This window comes from Apodemus sylvaticus, chromosome 6 (genome assembly GCF_947179515.1).
Source record: "Apodemus sylvaticus chromosome 6, mApoSyl1.1, whole genome shotgun sequence".
Taxonomy (NCBI): domain Eukaryota; kingdom Metazoa; phylum Chordata; class Mammalia; order Rodentia; family Muridae; genus Apodemus; species Apodemus sylvaticus.
In genome coordinates, this window is record NC_067477.1 from 67,577,476 (window position 1) to 67,604,817 (window position 27,342).

General features: G+C 41.7%; 1 protein-coding gene across 2 annotated transcripts; it reads left to right on the forward strand.

Moving 5' to 3' along the window:
* The first annotated feature begins 10 nt into the window (after positions 1-10).
* Positions 11-27,078, forward strand: Ppp2r3c (protein phosphatase 2 regulatory subunit B''gamma). 2 transcript variants are annotated; one of them, XM_052185843.1, is made up of 14 exons: positions 11-92; positions 443-644; positions 4,848-4,975; positions 5,591-5,695; positions 6,235-6,347; positions 10,977-11,074; positions 12,338-12,408; positions 15,522-15,654; positions 17,469-17,524; positions 17,598-17,673; positions 18,040-18,176; positions 22,513-22,650; positions 24,493-24,552; positions 26,103-27,078. In XM_052185843.1, the coding sequence occupies exons 2-14, from the start codon at positions 587-589 to the stop codon at positions 26,289-26,291; spliced, it is 1,362 nt and encodes a 453-aa protein (XP_052041803.1). In that variant the 5' UTR covers positions 11-92; positions 443-586; the 3' UTR covers positions 26,292-27,078. The 2 variants fall into 2 exon arrangements, with proteins under 2 accessions (XP_052041803.1, XP_052041802.1); XM_052185842.1 differs by lacking the exon at positions 11-92 and adding an exon at positions 169-310.
* Positions 27,079-27,342: the final 264 nt, after the last annotated feature.

Consider the following 27,342-nt stretch of genomic DNA (forward strand, 5'->3'; position numbering starts at 1 on the left):
CCGCGCTGAACGAGGTACTGGGACCTGGATGGCTTGAGTTACGGCGTTCTGTTGAGTATGGAGAAGATAAACAAACAAACAAGCAAGCAAAGGTAATTTTGAAACTTTAGTATCCAAAAGATCTGGATACGGCTGCTTCTATTACATCTTAGGAACTGTTAAGATTTCCAGAGAGAGAACAAGATGTGACGAAAATGCTTTTCTCAATTCGGAAATGCGAATGGAGTCCTACATCCTGTGGCGCGCACGCGCCAAATGCCCAAGCGAAGAAGTCACGCAGGCTTCTTCTGACCTTTAGAAATCTGGCTTGGTGAGCTGCCACACCCCCATAAGAAGAATTTTTTTCAACTATTTCATGTCTGACTTTCTTCCCTGCTAGCTTGATCGCCGTATCCGGAATAGCTACAGCATCTTTCCCTTTTTTTTTTTTTTCTCTTTGTAGCCAAGGCTTCCGCCCGTGCCCAAGATGGCGTCCAGGCGTCCTTCTTAACTTCCACCTGTCTTGGTGGCGTCTGACGTCGCTGCTCGTAGTGGGTGGAGCTTTTAACAGACCGCAAATGTAGGGTCCTCTGAGAGGGTGTCAGCCATGGACTGGAAAGACGTGCTTCGCCGGCGGTTAGCGTCGCCCAACTCGGATCCAAAGAGTGAGTTTGAGAGGGACCGCCCTCTAGATAGCCCGCCCCAGGCTAGAAGTGGCAGACAGGGTGAATAGGGTGGAGGAGGAAGTGAGAGCCGTACTTTGCGCGTCTGTTCAACTTCTCTGACAAAGGAGTCAAGAGTGGAATGTGCTTTGGAGATCTACCAAGGGGTGACCCAAACTTCCCTGGTAAATGACCTGCTAGGAATGAAAACATAACGGTGGCATCCGTTTTCCACGATCTTAGACTTACTAACTGGACTTTTGAACCTTGATTCAAACCTTCAATCTTATCAAGACCTATAATTCATCCTTATAGGTTTTTTCCTCGTTAGAAACAGCATTTTATCATCTAGCCGAGGCTAGACTTGAATTATTGACCCTTTTTGTTCCTGCCTCCCGAGTGCCTTGTCGCCTTTTAATTCTCACTTTTCACTTAATCTTCCATTTTAAAATTCATTAATCCGTTTTACATTGTTGGTTCCTTGGACCTTCTCACTTGCTACCCAGTCTGGTTAAATCCTTCCAGTTCCACACCAGCACCCAGGCTGCAGTTGGCTAAAGAAATACAGAAGCTGGCTGCAGAGATGGCTCAGCCATTCAAGGCCAGACTTAAGCCAAAAAGAACACCAAAACCCAGGGGAGTTCTAAGCTAAAGCATTTGTTTTGGTTGCATCTGCAAGAAGAGCATTTGTTTTTCTGCACTTAATTCCTCTCTCATCTTCCCCAACTCCAGTCTGTCCTCTCCATTGTTCACCTTAAATGAGGTCTTAGGTATGAACCCTTACACCCAGCCTTCACCTTTAAAATCAATTGTCACCGGGTAGTGGTGGCACATGGCTCTAATCCCAGCTCTTGAGAGGCAGAGGCAGGTGGATCTCTGAGTTGGAGTCCAGTGTGGTCTACAGGGAGTTCTAGGACAGGCAAGGGCTACACAGAGAAACCCTGTCTCTAGAAAAGAATTGTGTATTTTACTTGAGTCTCTCCAGCCCCTTGCTGGATTGCATTCCTTTTCATATATTCACTGGCTTCTCTGTAGTGTTTTCCTCGATCTCATACATTATTGATTTTGCTTTTCTCCGTCATTGCCGCTAACAAACATGGAATAGCTTGCATGTATGTGCGTGCACCATTTTTTGTGCATTGCCTGCTGAAAGAAAATGAGGACATGGCCTACATATGGTTAGGGAGAAGTTTTTTTTTTTTTAATTAATTAATTTATTATATGTAAGTATACTGTAGCTGTCTTCAGACACACCAGAAGAGGGCAGCAGATCTCATTACAGATGGTTGTGAGCCACCATGTGGTTGCTGGGAATCAAACTCAACGACCTCTGCAAGAGCAGTCAGTACTCTTTACCTCTGAGCCATCTTTCCAGCCCTGGGGAGAAGTTTTTATTGTGGATATGACGGAGAGTTCAGACTAGAAGGGTCCAGACTGAATCTGACCAGCAGAATAGACTGGGGGAGTGGAGGGGAGAGTAAGAAAAGGAGGTTGGGGGTGGACCACTAGAGTACCTGGGGTGGGGGGTGGGGTCTGGAGAGATGGCTCAGTGGTTAAGAGCACTGACTGCTCTTCCGAAGGTCCTCAGTTCAAATCCCAGCAACCATATGGTGGCTCACAACCATCTGAAATGAGATCTGATGCCCTCTTCTGGGGTGTCTGAAGACAGCTACCGTGTACTTAGATTTAGTAAATAAATCTTGAGAGAGAGAGAGAGAGAGAGAGAGAGAGAGAGAGAGAGAGAGAGAGAGAGAGAGAAAACAAGAGAGCACCTAGGAACCAAGAGCAGAGCCAAGGAATTGAGTCAAGCTGAAGGAAGAAGAGCTGTGTCTGCCCGAGGGAGTGGCTCAGGGTAGGGGTGGGGTGAGGAGAGCTGGGAGGAGCCCCGGCTATTAGGTGATGCTGGGGTCTTGCTGCTCTGATAGTTAGTTGGTGGGCACCTCAGCCCTTTGTCCCAGGTTTCTTTGAGACCTGACACCTGCAAAAGCCAGAAGAAGGTATTGGATCCCCTGGGCCAGGCTTTACACGGGGTTACGAGCTGCCATGTTGGTGCTGCGAGCAAACCCAAGCCCTCTACAAGAGCAGCCAGTGCTCTCAGCCTCCAGTTCCCCGCCAACGTTTGCTGCGTTTCTCTTCACCTTTAATAGAAAGAGTCTATAGCAGATTATTTGGATTGTGTGGTTAATATTAATCGGCCCTTCTGAAGGCTGTTGCCATCATTGTAGATCCTATGTGCTGATTCTCCCACGCACACCCAAGGATGTGTTCTTAAGGAGAGCCTTTTACCTATATTATCAGGTTTTCTTAATTATTCTCATTAACATAAAAAGCTGGTATTTTTCCCAATTGAGAAACTTTCTTAGGCCAGGTACATACCTGTAATTCCATCTCTCCGGAGGCAGAAGCAGGAAGACCAGTGCAAGTTAAGCTACTCTGTAAATGGAGAGTTCCAAGCCAGGGCTACCTATCAGACCTTGTCTCAAAAAAGGTAAAGGAAAACCAGAACAGAACAAACAACAGCAGCTCCCTCGTATGAGATTCCTGCTTCCAGCTCTGCCTTCCTGTTGTCTCCCTGATGACAGCACTCAAAGACTGTGGTTAAAACTGTGCTTGGCTCTTAGTCCCGCTTGTGAAGAACCATGAGTGGCCTCTAGACAGCTAATTCATTGGTCCTTTCCTTTTTTAAAATTTTCTTTTCTTTATTCTCTTTCTTTCTTTCTTTCTTTCTTTCTTTCTTTTTTTTTTTTTTTTGTTTGTTTTTGTTTTAGTTTTTGTTTTTCAAGAGTTTCTTTGTGTAGCCCTAGCTGTCCTGGAATTCACTCTGTAGACCAGGCTGGCCTCGAACTCAGAAATCCGCCTGCCTCTGCCTCCCAAGTGTTAGAATTAAAGGCGTGCACCACCACTGCCCGGCTTCATTGGTCCTTTTCAATTCCAATTTTAGTTGCAAAATTTTGCTGGTTTTGTCCAGTAGTATCAAGCCTTACTAAAGAAACGTTGACTTGGTCCTACGTTAAAGGTTAATATGACAGGGACAACGGAAATGCTGTGACAGGTTCCTCAAGCGCTGAGGAATCCCAAGAGTCATCTTGGGAAGAAAGTAATACAAAGAGAAGAGATAATGTTGGGAAACTAGATGGTGGGACTGAAGATCCTGGTGAGACTGAGGCGAAGCTATGGTCCCGAGCTTCTCAATGACCAGAGGTGTGTGAGAGAGCTTGTGCTTTCAGAGAGAACCTGCAGAAAAGGCCTGTCATCTTGCTAGACATGGTAGCTCTCATCTGTGATCCCAGCACTTGGCTGATTGAGACAGGCCATTGAACAACAGCGTGAGATTCTGTTTAAAAAAAAAAGGCTTGGGAACCTGGAGGTGCAGCTCAGTGTTAGAGTGTCTGTGCAGTATATACACTGCCCAGGGTTTGAACCTCAGCAAATATTATCTCCATAAATATTTTCCTAAATAAAGAAAAATGCCTCAATGAGGCAGTTCCCTGTCAGCAGCAGGCAGGACGTGGTGGTCGAGGACCACAGCAGGGCAGAGCAGGAGAGAGGGCAACAGAGCACTGAGTTCCCTGCTTCAGTCAGTTTCCTTGTTTTTCTTAGTGAGGAAGCGTGGTCTTGAGGGCTGAGATTTTATGACTCAGGGACTGTGCCTGTTGCTTCCTCCTCTGGCTAGTGTCCAGCCCAGGACCACTGTGCAGTAAGTGCTCAGGTGTCTGTGGTGTCCTTAGTACTGAGAATTGAACCCAGGGCTCGGTCCAGTAGCGCTTGGGTGTTCTCATTATTGTTTCTTTCTGTGCTGGGCATTGAACCCAGGGCTTTGTTCACTTGAGGTAAGCACTCTGCCTCCCACTGAGCACCCTCCAGCCTGGGGGAAGCCTTGACAGTGAACTGAAGCACTTCGCAGGTCTTTAAAGGAGATGGTGACTTGAAGGAAGGAAGAGGCGGGCAAAGCGGCACTGACGAGTGCAACTTTGGGAGCACACAGATTCTCACTGTTCTTGTTCACAGTGTACAGTTTGGCGGTTGGTGTAGGGAGGCTGTCACAGTGGAAGGCAGGTTAGCATGTTCCGTGTCTAAGCACTGTTTTAAAGGCCTTTCTGCCACTGCAGATACGTTAACTGGACTGTAACATATAGGCTGTCCTAAGTAAAAATAAAACTTGATATATGTGCTTTTCTCATCTTACTTTTCTACTATTGTCACTAGGGAAAAAAAGCGAGCAAGAATTAAAAGACGAAGAAATGGATTTATTTACCAAATACTACTCAGAATGGAAAGGAGGTAGAAAAAACACAAGCGAATTCTATAAGACCATTCCCCGGTTTTATTACAGGGTAAGTGTCTACATAGATAATTCTGAGTCTGTAAATGAAATGTAATTGCAAAAGTGGGAACATACATTTTAAAAATACATTTTAAACATACATTCAAAACATACATTTTAAAAATAGATGATTACATTGAACTGCTGGGTTTTTTTGTTTGTTTGTTTGGGTTTTTTTTGTTGTTGTTGTTGTTTGTATTTTTTTGTTTTTCAAGGCAGGGTTTCTCTGTGTAGCCCTGACTGTCCTGGAACTCACTCTGTAGAACAGGCTGGCCTCAAACTCAGAAAGCCACCTGCCTCTACCTCCCAGAGTGCTGGGATTACAGACGTACGCCACCACTGCCCGGCTGAACTTCTGTATTTTTTATAGTTGATTATCACTGTGATAAAGTACTTTGAACTCACTAAAATCTTGAGATTGAATATAAAGTGGTACAAGAAAGAAAAAATCCTACTCCCCCTCTTTTGAGCTGTCACCTCTTCTAGCTTTGGTTATAGATAGTAGTAGTAAGTGTACGGTTAGGTGATATAGTCGCCCCAAAGCATGCTTGCTTTGCCCAGACTAGTAAGCTACTCCTGTTTTATTCAATGTGAACATAAGGTGACTTTTCCAATGTGTTTTTAGTTGCCAGCTGAAGATGAAGTCTTACTACAGAAATTACGAGAGGAATCTAGAGCTGTCTTTCTACAGAGGAAAAGCAGAGAACTCTTAGATAATGAAGAATTACAGGTAATTCTTGAGTTGAATCAAAAGTGGTTTAGATGTTACCCATTTATTCCTCCTGTGTAAGTCATGCAGGATGTTAGTATGTGTCTGAATCGTCACTGCAGAGAGGCTCTCGTCGGTGTCTGGAGCAGAGTGTGCCTGTGTGCCAGCACCTGCATGGCCTGATTTCCAAAGATGGTGCTGTTATGGTTTTGATTTGAAGTCCCCATGCAATTCTAATGAGTAGTCAAGGTTTGGGGACACTACAGTGTGGCCCTCTGCAGAGGTTTAGATCCTGGCTCTGCCCTGGCATGACTTCAGGCAGTGGACTTGATACCTTTATGCTTTACTTCTCACTTATAGAGATCGCTGTCTACATTAGAGAGTTACATGGGCTAAAGAAGCAATATAGCTTCAAACTTCAGTAGGCATGATGTTAGTTATTAGTAGTTGAAATCAAAATAATAGTGTATAAGTTTGTCTTAACTTTATTACACAGGAGTGATGCATTTACGTTCTTAAATCCATTGTTAACTTTTCTTCATTTCCCTAATTCTCTTAAGAACTTATGGTTTTTGCTGGATAAACACCAGATACCACCTATGATTGGAGAGGAAGCAATGATCAATTATGAAAATTTTTTGAAGGTTGGTGAAAAGGCTGGACCAAAGTGCAAGTAAGAGTAATGTGATTTAAAGAGGGCCATGTCGTTGCTGTAGTGTTAGACATTTTTAAAAAAAAGGTTTATTTATTTATTTATTTTATGTCTATGAGTACACTGTAGCAATCTTCTGACATTCCAGAAAAGGGCATCTGATCCCATTACAGATGGTTGTGAGTCACCATGTGGTTGCTGGGAATTGAACTCAGGACCTCTGGAAGAGCAGTCAGTGCTCTTAACCTCTGAGCCATCTCTCCGGCCCCATGTTAGACATTTTTAATGATTCAAATATTGATGGAAGTTGGACTTACCACCTTGATGGACTAAAATGTAATAAAATTATTTATAGTCATGAAAAAGTTGGAGATGAGGAGATGGCTTAGTTGAATTCCCAGCAATTATATAAAAGCTAGCTGTGGTAGCAAATGTTTGTAACCCCTCATGTTGGTAGGAGAGCCATGGTTGGATCTGTAGAGTTTGATTAGTGAGCTATTCAAATCAATAAGCTCCAGGTTTAGTGAGAGAATCTGTCTCAAAAAATAGTGTGGAGACCATTGAGGAAGACCTTCCTTCAAGTTCTGGCTGGAAACAGGAACATACACAACAATACAAACATACATATACATCCATACAAAGGTGTTGCTGTGGAGTTATTGAGAGAAATAATACAAAACTGGGTGTGGTGGCATTTGTTTATAAGCCCAGCACGTGCACAAATTGAAGGCCAGCTTGGGCTCTGCAGTGAGATCCTGTCAGAGAAAAAAGGGTACAAGGTTAGGCATGATGATAATGATGATATGTGTGTGTGTGTGTAAATATATACTATATATATTATAAATATGTAGTATATTATATATATTATAAATATATACATGTTTACACACATATACACTATGTATATTATATAGTATAGTAAATATATACTATATTATATAACAAATATGTAGCATATTATATAATAAACATATACATACATACATACATACATATTTACACACACACACACACACACACACACACACACACACACCTTAATCCCAGTACTCCTGAGACTGAGGCATTCAACTTAAAGAAATGTAATAAAACAGTAAGAAAAACAAAAACAAAAACTGGTGCTATAAAGTTAAGAAAAATATTACCACTGGGTATGGTGGCACATGCTCTTGATCCCAGCACTCAGTAGGCAGAAGCAGATGAATCTCTGTGATTTTGAAGCCACCCTCCTCTACATAGAAATTCCTAGGCTAGCCAGAGCTACATAGTAAGCCCTCCATCACAAAGAGGGAGGGAGGATGGTAGGATGTGTGCAGGGGTAGGGGAGGGCAATTCCAAGTTGGAAATGATGGCATACACCTGTCTTCTAACACTCTAGAGCCTGGGGCAGGAGGATTGTAAAGTTCAAGGCTAGTTTGTGCTGTGCTGTGTAGCAAGATCCTGTCTCAAAGAAAACAAAAAGAATAAGCAAAATGATGTTGTTTACTGATTCTGTGTCTTCATTCCTTTTAAATTCCTTAGCAAAGATTTACTTTTTCCTATTTACAGTCTGTTTAATATAAATATAAATCAAATTTGCTTACTCTAAAGCTAATTTTAGGGGCACACAAAAGGTTAAGCACTAATGATAAAAATTAAACCCAGCTGTCCAGAGCAGCAGTGAGTGGAAGGCGGTTAGATGTCCACAGCATAGAGGTGGCCGCCTAAGGTGGTGTCTTCACAGCGGATTGGAGACGCATACCCAAGAGCAGGAACTGCGTAATGTGCACACCCCACAATGGGCTTTTTGCATGTTGAATGCTTACTGATAATTTATGTATTTTTATGGCCTTTATATCAACCCACATCCACTTAAACATGTAATATTTTCTATTATGTGGTTATAAGACCATAATATTCCCTTTAGACAAACTTTTTTTTGTTTTTTGTTTTTGTTTTGTTTTGTTTTGTTTTGTTTTTCAAGACAGGGTTTCTCTGTGTAGCCCTGGCTGTCCTGGAACTCACTCTGTAGACCAGGCTGGCCCCGAACTCAGAAATCCCTCCCAAGTTCTGGGATTAAGGGCATGTGCCACCACTGTCCAGCTGACAAACTCTTTAATATAGTTTTATAGATAAACTTTTAATTATTTATTTTATTTATTTATTTATTTATTTATTTATTTTGGTTTTTCGAGACAGGGTTTCTCTGTGTAGCCCTGGCTGCCCTGGAACTCATTCTGTAGACCAGGCTGGCCTCAAACTCAGAAATCCGCTTGCCTCTGCCTCCCAAGTGCTAGATAAACTTTTTTGGGTTTGGTTTTTTTTTTTTTTTTTTTGGTTCTTTTGGATTTGGTTTTTTCAAGACAGGGTTTCTCTCTATAGCCCTGGCTGTCCTGGAACTTACTCTGAAGACCAGGCTGGTCTCGAACTCAGAAATCTGCCTGCCTCTGCCTCCCAAGTGCTGGGATTACAGGCGCCCGGCTAGATAAACTTTTAAATGCTACATACATCATGGCCAGTGTGTTACACGTCATGGCCGTTGTATTAAATCATTTATACTTTAATGACCAAGGGAAATTTATTATAAGCTGCTTTGATATCAGTGTGACATACTCAGTAATTGATCCCATAGGTAGAATTAGTCATGATTTTAGTTCCTTAGTCTGAGGCTAGATTAGAAATGTTCATTTATAGAACACGGTGCTGCATCCACCTCGGGAGTGTGATGGCTCTTCTGCTAGCGATCACAAGCTCAGAGGTGATCTCTAAATGTGAACAAAAGCAGAGCCAGTTCTCATCAAAGGTGATGGTGGTGGTTTTCAGGTGCCTTTAAAGACAGATTCCCCGTCCACTGGAGAGCAGCGGAAATGGAAGCGAAACCTTCAAAAATTCTGCTAAGGAAAAAAAAAACAATTTTTTTCATGATTTGGCTTCGCTTGGCTTGGTTTCATTTGAATCAGGGTCTAGCTCTATCCTAGGCTGACCTGAAACTCACTCTATAGCACAGGCTAGCCTCAAACATGACAATTCTTGTGTCTCAACCTATCGAGTGCTGGAATTGCAGCATGCACAGTAAGCTCTGCTCTTATTCCAAGTACATGTTCCATACATCTGCATTGGAAAGGGGCTCCTTAGCTGGGATAGTGCACTGTGCGTGCCTTTCATCCCAGCATTGGAAGGCAGAGGCAGGCAGAGGCAGGCAGATCTTGGTGACCGCAAGGCTAGCCTGGTGTACATAGTGAGATTCTGTCCCAAAAACAACAAAAAAGGTACTCTGGGTGATAGGGTATTTTCTCACTGACCAACTCATATCCACCTGGAGTTTTTCTTCTAGATGCTTTGGGTTTATTTCCTTCTCCATATAACCTTCAGAATGAGTGATGTTTTTGAACCAGTGCTGTGTGTGTCTGTTTCAGAAGCCCTAATTATTGTCTTGTACCTGTTATTGAGGTGGGATGGCACAGTGTCTTAGGGTTTTCTATTGTTGTGATGAAACACCATGACCAAAAAGCATGTTGGGAAGAAAAGGGTTTATTCAACTTATAGTTCACATTGCTGTTCATTAACAAAGTCAGGACAGGAACTCCCGCAGGGCAAAGGACATGGAGGGTACTGCTTACTGGCTTCTTCAGCCTTCCTGCCTTCCTTCCCTCCTTCCTTCCTTCCCTCCTTCCTTCCTTCCTTCCTTCCTTCCTTCCTTCCTCCTTCCCTCCCTCCCTCCCTCCCTCCCTCCCTCCCTCCCTCCCTCCCTTCCTTCCTTCCTTTCTTCCTTCCCTCCCTCCCTCCCTCCCTCCCTCCCTCCCTCCTCCCTCCCTCCCCCCCCTCTCTCTTTTTCTTTCTTTCTTATTTGATTAACTAATTTATTTAATGTATGAGTGCTCTATCTGTATTACAGATGGTTGTGAGCCACCATGTGGTTGCTGGGAACTGAACTCAGGACCTCTGAAAGAGCAGCCAGTGCTCTTAACTGCTGAGCCATCTCTACGGTCCCTCAGCCTGCTTTCTTATAGAACCCAGGGCCACCAACCCAGAGATAGGACCACTCACCACAGGTTAGGTGCTCCCCCATCAATCACTAATTGAGAAAATGCCTTATAGCTGGACCTCATGGAGACATTTCCTCAACTGAGGTTCCTTCCTCTCTGATAACTCTATCTTGTGTCAAGTTGACACAAAACCAGCCAGTTCACACAGTAAGAGCAGAGCCATTGGAGCTGCTGTATCCAGATTCTGCAGCACGCAGCAGTACTTGTTCCATATCACCTTTATACACAGAAACAGGCTAGAATTCTGATTCCATAAGGTGTGATGGATAAGTCTCCAGCAACCCTACTAATTTTCCTCTGCAACTTAGGAGCCCCACTCTGCACAATGGCACCCGAGGGCAGCTTTGCAGATGGTCCTGCCTCCTACTGAGGCTAGGCCAAGGGGGCTGTCACAACAGACAGCTAAGCGCAGCTTCAACAGGTGACAGTGTGCATGCATCTAGGTCTTTCATTCTTTGAGGAATGTAAAGAAAATTCAAGTATTTATAACTTGTTTCAAATGTTGAGCTATGAGGAGTCTTTATAGTCTCTTTGATTTTTAGTTGTCATGTTATTAGTTAATTCTTACAGACATCATTTTTATACTATGCTAGTAGACAATTTAATCTTTATTTCCTTTTTTTAGGCAATTTTTTACTGCAAAAGTCTTTGCCAAACTCCTTCATACAGATGCATATGGAAGAATTTCCATCATGCAGTTCTTTAACTACGTCATGCGAAAAGGTGATTTGTTGTGTGTGGTAGTTTGAACACTTGTCTGGGAAATCAGGTAGGCTTAGATCTCTGCTTCTCTGTGACTTCTTCCATGTCACATCATGTTCCTTTTTCCCTATCCTATTATGGTTCTCCTGAACACCAGAGAGAGCTGTGTATGTGTGAAAATTAAACTCATTATTTATTCAAAAGTCTTGTGTACCCTAAGGAAGTTGGCAACATAGAGATAGCAGAAACATTGTTTTCATTTTTCTGGTCACACATGTCCTCTCCTCAGAGGACTTTTCCCTGTCAGCTCTGTCCTGTTACCATAGTCTCCTGTTACTTAAGTACCTTGCTTAGGCTGATGCCTTAACAACAATGTGAAAGAACAGATTTATATGCTGGGCAGAAAGGTGTACAACACAAGACACAGTGTGTACAAGTCCATTTTGTGGTTTGTGGTAAAGTATTGAGACTCCGTAAGCCCACGGGCCTGTTCTTGATCTGCTGAGATCTTTGCCATCTAAGTAAGGAACCAGTTGATATTTGCAAGTGTCCCGAGAAAGGGAACAGATTGAGAGAGAGAGCTGAACCCATCAATTTGCATGTTCCTGCAGGACCAAGGGACTGCGTTCTCAGTTGGAAACCTGTGCTGTCCGCAGCCTGCCCCAGTGGCAGATATCTGACTGGTATACTTGACTGAGCAGTAAAATCACTTTAATTCTTTTAAAAAGCAGAGCAAGAGTTTTAATGGGTAGGTTTGAAATGATTTCAATTTACTGGTAATTTCATTTCACTAATTCCTATGCTTGAAAGGATAATCTCAAATCCACAACTGTGCTGTCATTTTCAAGAAGCCTGAATTAAAATATTTTGGAGTTGTTATGAATCTCCTAAGACTATATGCAGAATGTTACTGTGTACTGTTGTTAATTAATAGATTGGCTGCAGTAATCAACCTCAGGAGGATAGACTTCACTGAAGTCACAGTGTTGTGCTAGCTCTCTCTGGTGGGACACCAGGTTCAATGTTTGGAAACCAATATCCCAAAGGGCATCGGTTTTACCTTAGATGTAAACATGGCAGAATTGTTGAAATCTGCCATTTCATGGCTTTTTCTTTTGGCTTAAGTGTCTTACAGGTCACTGATTACTTAGTGTGTATGAAATGAAGTTTCAAGGAGTTTCTGAGTTGGCCTACACTTCTAGTCTAGTTCCTTACTCTTTTGTTCATACATGTGCTAAAGAACAGATCTTAGTATTTACATGTAATTTTCTCGTTTATTGTCAGTTTGGCTACATCAGACAAGAATAGGACTCAGTTTGTATGATGTTGCTGGGCAAGGATACCTTCGGGAATCGGTGAGTATTGATCTAAACTTAATAAACATTATAGACAATAGAATAGTAACATTAATTACAACCAAGTAAGTTGCCATTGTAGGTGAGTCTTACTTTGCTTGATTTTGTCGTAATGGTTTTGTTTGTCTGGTTTTGCCTTTGTCAACATGTTAGCTTTAGTATGTTGACCACACAAATAGTATTTTGGGTTCTCTTTTTCCCAGCCTTTTAGAAAAATGCTTTGATCTTTTTGATTTTTGTTTTTTTTGTTTTTTTCAAGACAAGGGTTTCTCTGTATAGCCCTGGCTGTCCTGGAACTTACTCTGTAGACCAGGCTGGCCTCGAACTCAGAAATCTGCCTGCCTCTGCCTCCCAGAGTGCTGGGATTACAGGTGTGCGCCACCACCGCCCGGCTTGCTTTGATCTTTTTAAAAAGGAAAATGAAGCTGAACGTCCGAGTACATGTTTCTAATCCAGGGACTTGAGAGGCTGAGGCAGGAGGATTGTTGGGATTTCAGAGGTAGCGGAAGCTGCATATAGAGTTCCAGCCCAACCTGAGCTAAATAACAAAACATTGTTAACAGATGAATGGATGTATCTAGAACAGGTGTTAAAACTGATTGACAGACTAGGTGGGCTGGACAGGTGGCTCAACGGTTAAGAGTACTGTCTGCTCTTCCAAAGGTCCTGAGTTCAATTCCCAGAAACCACATGGTGGCTCACAACCATCTGTGGTTAGATCTGATGCCCTCTTCTGGTGTATCAGTGATGGGTTGCTCATATACACTAAATAAACCTTAATTTTAAAAAAAAAAAAAAAAACCAAAAACCTGATTGCCAAGTGAAGTGTGGTGCCACACAATCCTAGCTGAGGAGGCCAGGATACAAGGACTGCTGCAAGTTTGCAACTAGCCTGCTCTGTGTGTAGAGTTCCAAGGCAGCTAGGGCTGTGTAGTGAAACCTTGTCTTCGAGATCCAAAAGGAAAAAAAGGAGTTACTGAAGAGAAAAAGGTTTTGTATGTGTGCTTGGCATATGCACAGGCAGACATGGAGGCCTGAGGTTGAGCTGCTGTCAGAAATGAAGAAATCTGCCTGCCTCTGCCTCCCAGAGTGCTGGGATTTCAGGCGTGCGCCACCACCGCCCGGCTAAGAAATCTTCTTAATTCTTTTTTCTTATATATTGAGGCAGGCTCTTTGAGTCAAACCCAGAGCTCGCTATAGTTTGCCAGCCAGCTTGCTCTGGGGGTCGGTCTTCTAAGGCTGATGTTTCAGGAGGATCCCCAGCATGCTGTCATTTACGTAGGCTCTGGGATCTAAACTCTAGTTCTCCCACTTGCATAGCAAATGCAGTAACCACTAAGCCATCTCCCTAACCAGCCCCTCTAGGGCTCACACGTGCCACCGAACACGTGAAGGTCAAGGGACAACTTCATGAACTTGTTCCCTCTCCCCACTGTACGTGGGCTTTGGAGCTCAGTCTCAGGGCTTCGAGCTTGCACAGCAAGCACTGTCTGTGCTCAGTAAGCCATCTCACCTCAGCAGCTCTTAGTTATTCTCATATATGCATTATTTTATTATTTTGAAAAAGATGAGGGAGTTTCTTTTTTATAGACTAGAGGAAAAAACTCCTGTGGCTTTATTTTTACCCAGAGCTTTAGAGGGACATAAGTTACCAAAGGAGACTTGTTTCCTATTAGGTGTGCATGACATTAGGTCAGGTTATGAATGGGATTAAAACCTCATGATCAAGATGACTATGCTACTTCTATATTTTTGGCAGTTATCTAAATTATGTAGGTGTATTTTGGGGGGCTTATATTTTTTTCTCTAAAATGGAACTCTCTTACAGAGCTTAAGGGAGAAGGTATGAGGGAGTTTCTTTTTTATAGACTAGAGGAAAAACTCGTGTAGCTTTGTTTTTACCCACAGGTTTAGAGGGACATAAGTTACGAAGAGGAGACTTGGTACAATCAGCCACTGAGTTAACTATTCAAATGTGTGTGGGTTTTTTTTTTTTAAAGATTTATTTATTATATATAAGTACACTGTAGCTGTCTTCATACATACTAGAAGAGAGCATCAGATCTCATTACATATGGTTGTGAGCCACCATGTGGTTACTGGGATTTGAACTCAGGACCTCTGGAGGTGTAGTCAGTGCTCTTAACCACTGAGCCATCTCTCCAGCCTTCAAATGTGTTTAATTATCGTTTTGTCCCTTCCGAGGATGCTGTATAGTTTTTGTCCTTTAAGATTCAGATCAACATTGTAGTAAAGGCTCTTGTTCCTGCCTGTCTGTAGAAATGAAAGCCAGTGTAGCCAGAACAAAAGCTAAGGGGGCACGGAGGTCAGAGCAGACAGCGGCCACATACTGAGCCTTTTGAGATTTATAAATACCCCCAGATACCCCCAAAAGCTAAAAATAGATCCATTCAGTATACATTTTGGACATCCTACCTTCACTTCTACCACACTGGGAAGGAAGGAAGAAAGGAAGGAAGAAAGGAAGGAAAAAGGAGTGGAAAGGAAAGAAGAAAGGAAAAAGAAAGAAATCACAGGTCTTGCTGCTAGGTTGGGTGTGTGGTATAGGGAATGGGACATGGGGAAAGGAACTGTAGAAATCAAAGTTGAGTCCTAAATTTTATTTTGCTAATATAAAGTGGGGACTGGAAGAAAGCCCATGAAGACTGTGAGGAAACTGGGATGAGCTCGGTGCAGACACCCGGTCTGAGTGTCTGTTCTCTTATGACCTGGAGCCTCCATCTATCAGGCAGATGCTAAAATACAGCAAAGGCCAAGTTGTTAAAATAAATATAAAACACCACAGGAGACTTGAATTTGTTAATTTGGATTTTGTGAGACAGAGTCTTGCTTTGTAGCCAGCCTGGACTTGAACTTGTAGTGATCCCCCTGCCTCTGCCTCCTCCCAAATAGTGGCAATACAGGTATGTGGCAGAGAGTTTTAAATATAACTTGGTGTCCTAATACTGAATCTTTTGCTGTAATAATATGCTCTAACCAAAGCAATCTTACAGGAGAAATGGTTTTATTTGACTTAAAATAATTCCAGCTTCCAGTCTGTCATGGGGGAAGTTGAGGCAAGACAGTTAACCAACGTTCTGTTTTGTTTTCAGGACTTAGAGAACTACATACTGGAACTCATCCCTACCTTGCCACAATTAGATGGGTTGGAAAAGTCCTTTTACTCCTTTTATGTTTGTACAGCAGTTAGGAAGTTTTTCTTCTTTTTGGATCCTCTAAGAACAGGTAAAAACATTGTCTAATTTAAATGCTAGGATATTATTTGTTGGTACTATCTTAGTATTAGACAAATTTGGACAATTTCTCTTTGTTTATAAAGTTAGTAGCATAATCTGGCAAATCTCAGTGGGCAAGTATAAAAGTCCACATACTTTCCTTTATATAAAGAATTCTCGGAATATTCTTGCATTGACTGTAACCAGCTGTGCAGTGGTGGGATGTCACCTACTCTATCAGTGTTGTAGACACCATGACCACAGTAACTCTTATAAAGGAAAACATTTAAGAGGGGCTGGCCTACAGGTTCAGAGGTTTATTTAGCCCATTATTATTATGGTGGGAAGCATGGAAGCAGACATGGTGCTGTAGAGTTAGTGGAGAGTTTTAAATCTGGATCCACAAGCAGCGGAAGAGAGAGACTGGACTTGGGTTTGAACACTTGAAACCTTACCACCACTACCCAGCCCCCCACCCCACCCCCAGTGACCCACTTCCTTCAACAAGGCCACACCTCCTAATCCCTGTCAGGTAGCACTCTTCCAGAATGATCAAGCATTCAAATACATGAGCCTTTGGGAGCCATTCTTATTCAGACCATCTCTATTCAAACCACAAAACCTACCCTCTTAAGAATTTCTCTCACACTGGGCATGGTTGTGTAGCCCTTTAATCCCAGCACTCAGGAGGCAGAGGTAGACAGTTTTCTGTGAGTTCAAGGCCAGCCTAGTCTACAAAGTGAGTTTTAGGACACCAAAGCTACATAGTGTGACCCGTCACTGTTGCTTCTTCAAGTTCTACAGAGCCACACACAATTATATGATGGAGTCTGTGGCTCGTGATGTACTGGGTGATTGCTCTATGTTTTATGAAAATTTGTATTGGGAAGTCATTTATCCATAAGGTATTCTTTCTCTTTTTTTGAGTGGTGGCCAGATTAGTAAATATACTTTTATCAGTACACCGCCAATTTTTTAGTTAGCTGCACCCTTTTAGTTAATTAGTGAGACAGTGTATATAGCTCAGGCTGGCCTTGAACTCACAAAGATCTGCTTGCTTCTGTTTCCCGAGTGTCTGGGATTTAAAGAAGTGTGTTACCACACTTGGCAAAAGGAAAGCTGGAAAGCTGGGCTTTGATGATGTTGATGGCATAGGTGCTAGAAACTGTGTTTCAGAAGGATGAGCCTTTGCCTTCAACTGAGCTTTAAGCCCCACCCCTCGTTACTAGTACTGGCCCTATGCGAAAAGTATGACATAGCCTTTTGTAGATTTTAATAACATAATTTTAGTAGGAACTTGCTGCTTAGCTTCTTGCAATTGGAGGCATCCAAGTAGATAAGTAGCTTTGTGGGTTGTTGGCATTTGTTTTGTCTTCTTGAAGTTTGGAGTGTTTTTGTTTTACTTGACTTTGTTGTATGTGGTTTTTTCTTTTTCTTTTTTTTCTTCTTAAAGATTTATTTATTTTTTATTTATATGAGTACACTGTAGTTATCTTAAGACACACTAGAAGAGGGCATTGAATCCCATTACAGATGGTGTGAGCCACCATGTGGTTGCTGGGATTTGAACTCAGGACCTCTGGAAGAGCAGTCAGTGGTCTTAACTGCTGAGCCATCTCCCCAGCCCATGGTGTTTTTTGCTTGTTTATTTGTTTGTTTTTCAATGTTTTAGTTTTGTAACAAAATTTAAGAAACCTAAGAGCTGGTCTAGCAGTTTATGTTTATCATATCATTTATAGGCTTGCCTTTGTAAAATAACATTTTAAAAAAAAAGTCATTCTCAAAATGAAATTACTTTTTTTTTTTTTTTTTTTTTTTTTTTAGGAAAGATCAAAATTCAAGATATTTTAGCATGCAGCTTCCTAGATGATTTACTGGAGGTAAGCATTTTTGGAACTAAATTTCATCATATGATAATTGCTATTTTCTAATTATATTTTTATGTTTCTTTAGCTAAGAGATGAGGAATTGTCCAAAGAAAGTCAAGAAACAAATTGGTTTTCTGCTCCTTCTGCCCTGAGGGTCTATGGTAGGCTCTGGTTTCTAAAGTTCCACTGTTGATTTCCCCACGGAATGGGTGTGCAGAGGGTACTCAGGCTGTCTGCCTACACCAGGGTCTTCCCACCTGAGGGTCAGCACTGCAGGCTTCGGAAGTGTGCTTACTGTGTTCCTGTTTGAGTGTCCGGAGTTCTTCCATAGTTACTATGCTTTGCTTGCAGTAGAACACTGTAATCTGATCCTTTTTCATTAGCTGAGAACAACAGCTATTGTCTTATTTTGTAATCAAATGCTGTTGTCAGGATTCACAGGGGGCATTTGGGAGTGATTTGGTTTCACTGAATTTCATTGGTCTTCTTTCAATATTATTTTGTCTGTCTTTTATCTTTTTTGCAAGGTCAGTATTTGAATCTTGATAAAGATCACAATGGCATGCTAAGTAAGGAAGAGCTCTCCCGGTATGGAACAGCAACCATGACCAGTGTCTTCTTAGACCGAGTTTTCCAGGAGTGTCTCACCTACGATGGAGAAATGGTGGGTAATGAAATCTGCTGAGTTTACACTTTTAGGCTCCTACAGTTTCCATAAGCTATTTTCTTGATGTAAATCAACAATTTTTGTTTGTCTGTCTTAAAGACAGGATCTCATATAGACCATGCTGCCACAGACCATGATTTGTAGCCAAGAATGATCTTGAATTCCTGATCCTCCCACCATGCCATCCCAAGTGCTAGGACTACAGAGTGTGCCAGCTCCCCTTGCTTCCTTGAGCATTATTAGTATCAGTGTGTAACAGGATCTTAAACTATTAAGTCAGTGGAATTACTTGTCATGCTGAATCTACACTCTTAAGGAAATTCAGTTAAAAATCTCCAGCTGGGCAGTGGTGGCACGTACCTTTAATCACAGCACTCCAGGGCCAGAGGATCTCTGTGAGTTTAAGGCCAGCCAGGTCTAAGCAGAGTGAGTTACAGGACTGCCAGGGTTACAAAGAGAAACTCTGTCTCAAAACAAACAAACAAACAAATAAATACATAAATAAAAAATAACAAGCAAAACAACAGCAAAAACTTCCCTCTAGGCTTAAAACACATACAAAATATAATATTTTTTCATTCATTGACATAGGTAGAGGAGTCAACTGGTAAAAAGAAAACTGAACAAATGTAAATCATTTCTGTATAAATAGGTCAGTCATTAAATTACCAGGTCCGACGCAGACCGCATATGCTCTCTCTGATTTAAATCAGGCCCATTGCCTTAATTAGTTGAGACAGAAACTACCCTGCTGCACAGGCTGGCTAGAGCTTACTGTGTCTTCACTCCTGCTGAAGTCTCCTAAGTGCTGGGGTCTAGGTCCGAAGCTGCCATAGCCAGCCAGAGTCGTGTCGGATTCCTGTGTCTGCACTAATAGCTGAAGATAACTAACTTGTAGTTGTCCTTTTCCTTCTCAGAATACATGGATATCTAATTACACTTAGTTTTAGAACTTACATCTTAGATTATACAGACATTATAAAGAGGTAGAGAGTTTGTTACATATTTCCTTTTAATGTTTTCAAAACACTTGAAGAAAGTTATTTTTCTGAGGAGGGGAGAGTCTTACTGTGCAGGTCTGGCTGGCCTGTGACTTACTGCGCTAGTCTAGCCTCAAACTTGGCTTTGCCTCCATGGTGCTGGGGGTTATATATACCACAATGCCTAGCAAGATGGCTTTTTTAAAATAAATAAATAGGGGCTGGAGAGATGGCTAAGTGGTTAAGAGTACTGACTGTTCTTCCAGAGGTCCTGAGTTCAGTTCCCAGCAACCGCATGGTGGTTCACAGCCATCTGTAATGGGATCTGATGTCCTCTTCTGGTGTGTCTGATGACAGCTACAGTATACTCATATACATAAAATAAATGAAAAAAAATCTTTAACAAATAAATAAATAAATAAGAAAGATCTCACTCTAGTCGGCACTGCCCTGGAACTCATAGAGATCCACCTGCCTCTGTCTTCTGGGTGCTGAGATTAAAGATGCACCACACCCAGATTTGAGAAGAAAAATTGTAAATAGCATTTTAAAAAATCATTATTCTTGCTATTAAAAACATGGAGGAGTCAAGCTTATAATTCTAACACTTGGTGGATGGAGGCAGGAGGATTATGAGCTTAAGGTCAGTCTGAGCTGTATGATACTCTGTTTTAAAAAAACAACAACAACCAAAGACCACAGAATAAATTTTAGAGGGGCTAGGAAAGGTGATGCACACCTATAATCCCAGGACAGAAAAATGGGGCAGAAGAATTTTAAATTTGAAATCGGATGGAGAAAAATGGGGCAGGAGAATTTTAAATTTGAATTTGGATGGACTACAGACTATTGAGCAGTGGTTCGAGGACCACCCCTGACCTCTGCCCCCAAAGACCATCAGAGAACAGATATTTGCAGTATGGTTCATAACAGCAAAATTACTGTTATGAAGTATGAATGAAACTGATGTTATGGTGGGTGTCGCCACAACATGAACTGCATTAAAGGGTGGCGGCAGCATTGGGTAGGCTGAGCACTAGGATAGGGCGTCTCAAACCAACTAGAGAAATGTAGTAGAGACATCATTTTCCCAGGCAAGACTGCTTAAGAAGTAATCATACAGATGAGAGTGCGCTCTGCACTGTACTGTGCCACCGAAGCAGGTTGGGCAGCACTACTTGGCCAGCAGCAAAGGAAAAGTGTCCAGGGCTCTTGGACTGCTGGAGGCTTAAGGGAAACTGGAACCTGGTGAATGGCAAAGATGGGGCAGTAAGTGGGTGGGGTAAGCCTTGAGGAAGCTCCATCTCCTTAACTCCTGTTTGGTTTGCTTTGTTAAGGCAGGGTGTCGTGTCGCTGAGGCTGGCCAGTGCTAGGATTACAGGTGTGCTCTGCTCTGCCCTGTTTACTCTCTGCTGAGGATTTAGTCCAGGGCTTGTGTGTGCAGGCAAACACTGTACAACTGAACTAAATCCTCGTGCCACTCCCTTAATTTCTTATGCTACAATTTTATGCAAAACCATTCTTTATCATATCCTACAAAATCCTTTTCAAGAATGTGAATTTTTTATCCTATCCTTTTTATCATATAAGACAAGTATTCTGCCAGGCATGGTGGCTCATATCAGTAATGACAGCACGCGGGAGGCTAAGACATAAGGTCCTTGAGTTTGAAGCCACCCCCAGCCATGTAGTGAGTTCCAGGACTGCTTGGAGTGAGAGGGAATCTGTTTCAACAAGTGAAATTAATAAAAACATATAAACACATAACCTATAAGTGTCCCCTATGCAAGGGTTAAACAATCTGTTCTTTTCATGTGTTTCTAGCTTGCATTCAAAATTTAAATTTTGAATTTAAAATTTTCTGTTTGTGTGTTTACATGCCTGTGTAACTACAACTTGAGGTGTCATCCTCAGAAAGGCTGTCTGTCTTTGGACAGGATTTCTGGTTGGCTGGGAGGCACTGATAAGGTAGCCTGGGTGGCCACCAAACCCTTAGGATCATCATCTCCATCTCATTAGTTCAAGTGCATGCCAGCATCCTGGACGGTTTACATGGGGCTGGATTTGAACTCAGGTCCTTATGCTTGTGAGGCAAGCACTTTACCAACTAAGCTACCTCCTCATTCTATTGAAAGTCCTTTGATTTCTTTTTTCTTTTATTTTGGAGAAATAATCTTGCAGGCCCATGCTGGTTTCAGCTCAGATCTTACTGCTCAGCTTTCCAAGTGCGGGGTGCCAGGCTGAGAGCTGATTCTGTGTGCTAGGTTACAGGCATGTGCCAGGCTGAGAGCTGATTCTGTGTGCTGGGTTACAGGCATGTGCCAGGCTGAGAGCTGATTCTGTGTGCTGGGTTACAGGCATGTGCCAGGCTGAGAGCTGATTCTGTGTGCTGGGTTACAGGCATGTGCCAGGCTGAGAGCTGATTCTGTGTGCTGGGTTACAGGCATGTGCCAGGCTGAGAGCTGATTCTGTGTGCTGGGTTACAGGCATGTGCCAGGCTGAGAGCTGATTCTGTGTGCTGGGTTACAGGCATGTGCCAGGCTGAGAGCTGATTCTGTGTGCTGGGTTACAGGCGTGTGCCAGGCTGAGAGCTGATTCTGTGTGCTGGGTTACAGGCATGTGCCAGGCTGAGAGCTGATTCTGTGTGCTGGGTTACAGGCATGTGCCAGGCTGAGAGCTGATTCTGTGTGCTGGGTTACAGGCATGTGCCAGGCTGAGAGCTGATTCTGTGTGCTGGGTTACAGGCATGTGCCAGGCTGAGAGCTGATTCTATGTGCTGGTTCCAGAATCCACCTGGGGATCGGGATCCACAGGCACTCCATGTACTTGCACCCTTAGGCCACTGTATAAGTGCTGTATAATTGTACTGTGTTGTTTAAATACTAACAGGAAAAATCTATGATGGGTAAAAATTAACAACCAAATGTTTTCAGCCCACAGTTGATATGATCCACAGAAATGGAACCCAGAGACATGGATGAGTGCATTCTGAATAGCAGTTTAAATAGACTGATGTCCATTCTAGAGAAAATAGAGTCTTCAAAGAAATGACACTAAAATGAAGACAAATTTAATGGCAGCATAAAATAGCTTAATCACTGTCTTGACAATTTTATAGTATAATGGAAAAAATTATAGTTTAAGCAAATCTCTCAAAGAAAATGAGCAGAGTCTCTCAAAACTGTCCTACAGAGTAGTGCCTACTTAGAATTCCTAGAAACCAACACTAAATGCATAAATTATTTAATACTTTTAAAAATAGTTGAATTTGCCATCTGTGATTTCAAAATAACTTCATCTCAGCAAATACTCATTTAATTTTACTTAAGACTCTCTGAATGCTCTCTCTCTAGGACTATAAAACCTACCTGGACTTTGTTCTTGCCTTAGAAAACAGAAAGGAGCCTGCAGCTCTGCAGTATATTTTCAAACTGCTGGACATTGAGAACAAGGGATACCTAAATGTCTTTTCCCTTAATTATTTCTTTAGGGTAAGTATGATTTGGGTAAAGGAGCATTGTTGACCCTAAGATATCTTAAACTATTAGGTTTTAAATTATGTACTGTCAGTTTTACCTAGCTTGTTTTTAAATTTAAAAGAATAGTTTTAAAATATAAATCAAGTCTATTTTTTCCTTCTATTTTTAGGAAATATATGATGATAAAGTAAAAGCTGATTTTGTTGACTTTTTCAGTATTTTCTTTTGGAAACAAATGTGAATGGCTTAACTAGCCTTTGGAGATGAGAAATTCTGTGCTTTTGGTCATCAGTAACAAATGTAAATACCTAGCTCCTTTCCAGGAAAATTTCAGACATTAGTCAGTTTAATTGCGTTAAGAAAATATTTTTCAATTTCTTTTAGATTTTTGTATGAGAGAGTTTACCTGCATTTATGTCTGGGTATCATGTTAAGTACCTGGTGCCCTAGGAGGTTCAAAGAGAGTATTGGAGCCCCTAAAACTGGAGTTATAGATGGTAGTGTGCCACAGTGTGTTGGTAATGGGAATCAAACCTGGGTCCTCTCCAAAAGCAACAAGTATCACTGAGCCATCTCCCCAGCCCCAGAATTGTGTGCTACACTTCAGGGTACAACAGATTTGAAGTACTTACCTTGGACCTTACTGGATCTCAGAATAATGGTCTCTAAAGGGGAGTTGATTGTATATGATAGGTATTCAGCACCAGCAGATGTAAATATGAATGTCTGCCTTGGTCCTGCAATTCCTTAGTTTGAATGAGAATACCTTTTACTGTATGGGATAGTTTTGTAGTATTTACTGTACCACTTTTTTTTTTTGTTTGTTTTGTTTTTGATTTTTGTTTTTTTCGAGACAGGATTTCTCTGTGTAGTCCGGGCTGTCCTGGAACTCACTCTGTAGACCAGACTGGCCTTAAACTCAGATTCGCCTGCCTCTGCCTCCCAGAGTGCCACCACTGCCCAGCTGTACCACATTTTCATAGCTATTTTTTCCCCATAATACTTAACAAAATGTAATGTGTATAACACTATCACAGTGATAAGGCTGAGCCTGGATGTTGAGGTCCACTATCTAACTGAATATGTGCCTAATTCTGGATCCTTCTGTCTCTTGAATGACAGGCATGTGCTGGGCTTTGATTTTAAAGGGACAAGTCTAGGTAGTCTAGCTCTGATTTTTCTAAGTAGAGATAGAGGAGAGGAGAGCGTGAGTAGAGTGACGATGGGTTTTTTAAAATGGTGAGTGGGGCTGGAGCGCTGCTCCGTGATTGAGACCACTTGCTGCTCTTGCAGAGGCCCTGAGTTCCCAGCACCCACATGGTGGCTCCCAGCCACTGTAACTCCACGTCCAGGATATCTGACACTTTCTAACCTCCTTGGTTACCAGGCACACATGTAGTACACATACATATATGCAGGTAAAACACTTGTATACATTTACATGTAAAAATTAAAAAAACAAACATGTGAGAGTATAAGCATTTGTGAAAACCAGAAGCCAGTTATAGCAGTGGTTGCTAAGGTCATGTTGGAGGCCCACCTGAGGCTGGAGAACATTCCAGTGTAGTAACAGCAGTCTGCAGTCTTAAGCTCCTTCCTCACCCCAAGTTCTCGATTGCTAAAGTGTAAGCACAGAAAAGCCATGGCTTTGCTCACCCAGTTGTGGACATCGTCAGAAAGACTGACAAGCCAGTGATGCTTACAGACTTACAGACAGCATGGGCTGGACAGACTGACAAGCACAGTGATGCTTACAGACTCACAGACAGCCTGGGCTGGACAGCTGTGGGTGACAAGGGCCTGGTGGGGCTTATGAATTTAATTTATTTACAGATTTATTTCCATTAAATACAGGCCATACAAGAACTAATGAAAATCCATGGACAGGATCCTGTTTCATTTCAAGATGTCAAGGTTATTACCCTTTTATTTACCTATATAATATTGTCAGATAATATAATCACAATAATACTAAATTATGCTGTATCCAGTTTTGTATGAAAGTGATTTATGAAGTATTGAAACACCATTCCAAATCAGGTTTTCGCTGTTAATTGCTCTGAACAGAGATTTAAATCATCAGAAATGGAGACAAATTTGGACTTACTAATTAGCAAGTTGATAATTTCATTATCGATCTTGTGTTCTCATGAAAACATTCGTTTTATTTGAAAAATGTCAGTTAGCTTGCGTGTTTTAGCAGTCCTTTTCATTGTAAACCTCATATTTAACCAGAAGACTATAGATTCAGGCCCCTTCTTGGGCTGCCTGGAAGAGCCTGCATAAGTGATCTATTAAACTTGAAGAGACACTCATCCTTCAGTATGAAAACCATCATTATTTAAGGCTAGAATGGCAGCACAGTGGGTGAAAGAGTCAGTCTGCATTTTACTCCCACCACTCATATGGGGAATATGCTGGGTTGCTCACAGCCCTCTGTAACTCCAGCTCCAGGGTATACGATGCCCCCCTCTGGCCTCTGTGTGCAAGTGCATGCGCACACATACACACACAGATCTAGAAGACCATCATTAAATATGAGGTTTACAGTCAGCAGTTTCACCAGCTAAGAAATATCATCCAGTAGGATCTTTTTGGATCAAGTTGATTGACGTAATAAAAGACTCTGATTTTTAACCAAGAAGAAGCCTTAACGACTATTTTGATACACACAAATGGGAGAAATTTCAAACTTTGTAACAGGAATTTAAGAACCAGCACTTTAATCTTAAACAAATCTGGAAAAACAATACACACTTTAAAAGTTTATATTTTGCGAACCTGAGTTACTCTAAATTTTTTAAAAATGCAATTGCTTCTTTAAATGCTATTAAAAGTTCTAGACGAATTATTTTACTACAAAAGAGTAGAAAACATGGTTAATGCTTTGCAAATATTTATGTTGTATACTTGATAACATAGACGAGGTTCTTTCAGGAATTCTAGTTAAGTCTTGGAACGGTTTCATTACTGTGGATGACTAATTCTTTAATATGGAGTTGCATTCCACCCATACGGGGAGGGGAGAAAAGGCACTGCTACTGGAAATGAAGCTTTGTCACCGTCTCTGAGCCACCTGAGATTTTACCACTGAGCTGCGCTCTTACTTAAAAGGTGTGACATGGCTTAGTGGCAGAGTGCTTGCCGGGAACGAGACTAGATGTCTTGGGTTTGATTCCCAGCAGTGGGGGTGAGAAAGAAAATTGTCTTCACCATTAGAAGGCAATAACAAATGTGACAACTAGTTAGTTGCATTCAGAGACTACTGTATTAGATAGCTCTGTCCTTTAGTAGCTGTGAGCTTAGGTTAAACTGAGACTGTTTTCTTCATCTATAAAATAAGAGATAGCTATTCTTTATTAGGTGGAGAAGAAGAAACTGGAATAAAAATTTGTATAGAATTTTACATCACTGTATGACAGAAATTACTTCAACCAGCTTTCATAATTTTTTCTGTCTTACAGGATGAAATCTTTGACATGGTCAAACCAAAGGATCCTTTGAAAATCTCACTTCAGGATTTAATCAACAGTAATCAAGGAGACACAGTCACTACCATTCTAATTGATCTCAATGGCTTCTGGACCTATGAGAACAGAGAAGCCCTTGTTGCCAATGACAACGAGAACTCTGCAGATCTTGATGATACATGATTTCTGCAAGACTAGACTTCCTTCATAAAGATGCTTGAATGCTGCATGAAAACCTTTGAAGCAGAATCCTTAGAAACATTATAAATAAAACTCGTCACGTGCCTGTACCACACAGCAAATATCTTGCTTACTAAAGTATTGGTTATGGTTGGAAAAATTTGAAAGTAATAGGACTAACTTTTTTTTTTTTATGAAGTGGTAAGTCCTCATTCTGTTTAACTCAGAAATGGAAAATAAGATTTGCTGTAGTTAACCGTGGAGTTTATTCATGTGGGATTACAATATTTGTTGTCCAAGAATATCGGGGATGGTAGACTTCCCGTCAGAGTAGCACCATTGGATTCAGAAGCTTTAGATGTAACTTTTGTTGTTTTGGTTTGCTTGTTTTGAGACATGGTCTTACTATGTAGCCCTGACTGTCCTGGAACTCGCTATGTGGACTAAGTTGGCCTTTAACCTTGAACTCAAAGAAAGACATCTGCCTCTGCCTCCCAGGTGCTGAGGTTAAAGGTGAGTGCTGCTATGCCTAACTTTGTTGTTGCTGTTGATGTAATTCTTTTGTGTACACCAGAGCACACATGGAGGTCAGTAGACATTGTTGTGATTCTTTCCTTTCCCCACATGGGTTCTGGAGATTAAATTCAGGTTCTCAGGCTTCCCAGCAAGCCCTTGTACCCAGAGTCTTCTTGCCCTCCAAGTTTTTTGTTTGTTTTTTTAAATATGGTGTTTCCAAAGAAAGTATTCAAACAAATAGTTTGTTTCATTAAACTCATCAGATTGTATGAGATTTTGTCTAGGTTTATTAACCATTTACAAAACTAACTTTTGTTAAAGGTTTTGCTAGAGAATTTACTAAATCAGTGTACTAACTCATGTGTTTATGGTTTTTGGTGTTGCTTGTTTGTTGTTAAGGGTCTTGCTATGTAGTCTAGGCCAGCCTCCAACCCATGCTCCTCCTGCCTCAGCCTCCCTAGTGCTGCGAGTACAGATGTACACTGCTACACCTGGCCGTGGTCAGTGCTCATAAAAAGAGAGATCAAAAGAAACTAGG

Coding starts and splice junctions, on each gene's coding strand:
- Ppp2r3c (XM_052185843.1), top strand. CDS start 587: ATGGACTGGAAAGACGTGCTTCGCCGGCGGTTAGCGTCGCCCAACTCG. Junction 22,651..24,492: donor CCCTTAATTATTTCTTTAGG/GTAAGTATGATT, acceptor CATTAAATACAG/GCCATACAAGAACTAATGAA. Junction 24,553..26,102: donor TTTCATTTCAAGATGTCAAG/GTTATTACCCTT, acceptor TCTGTCTTACAG/GATGAAATCTTTGACATGGT.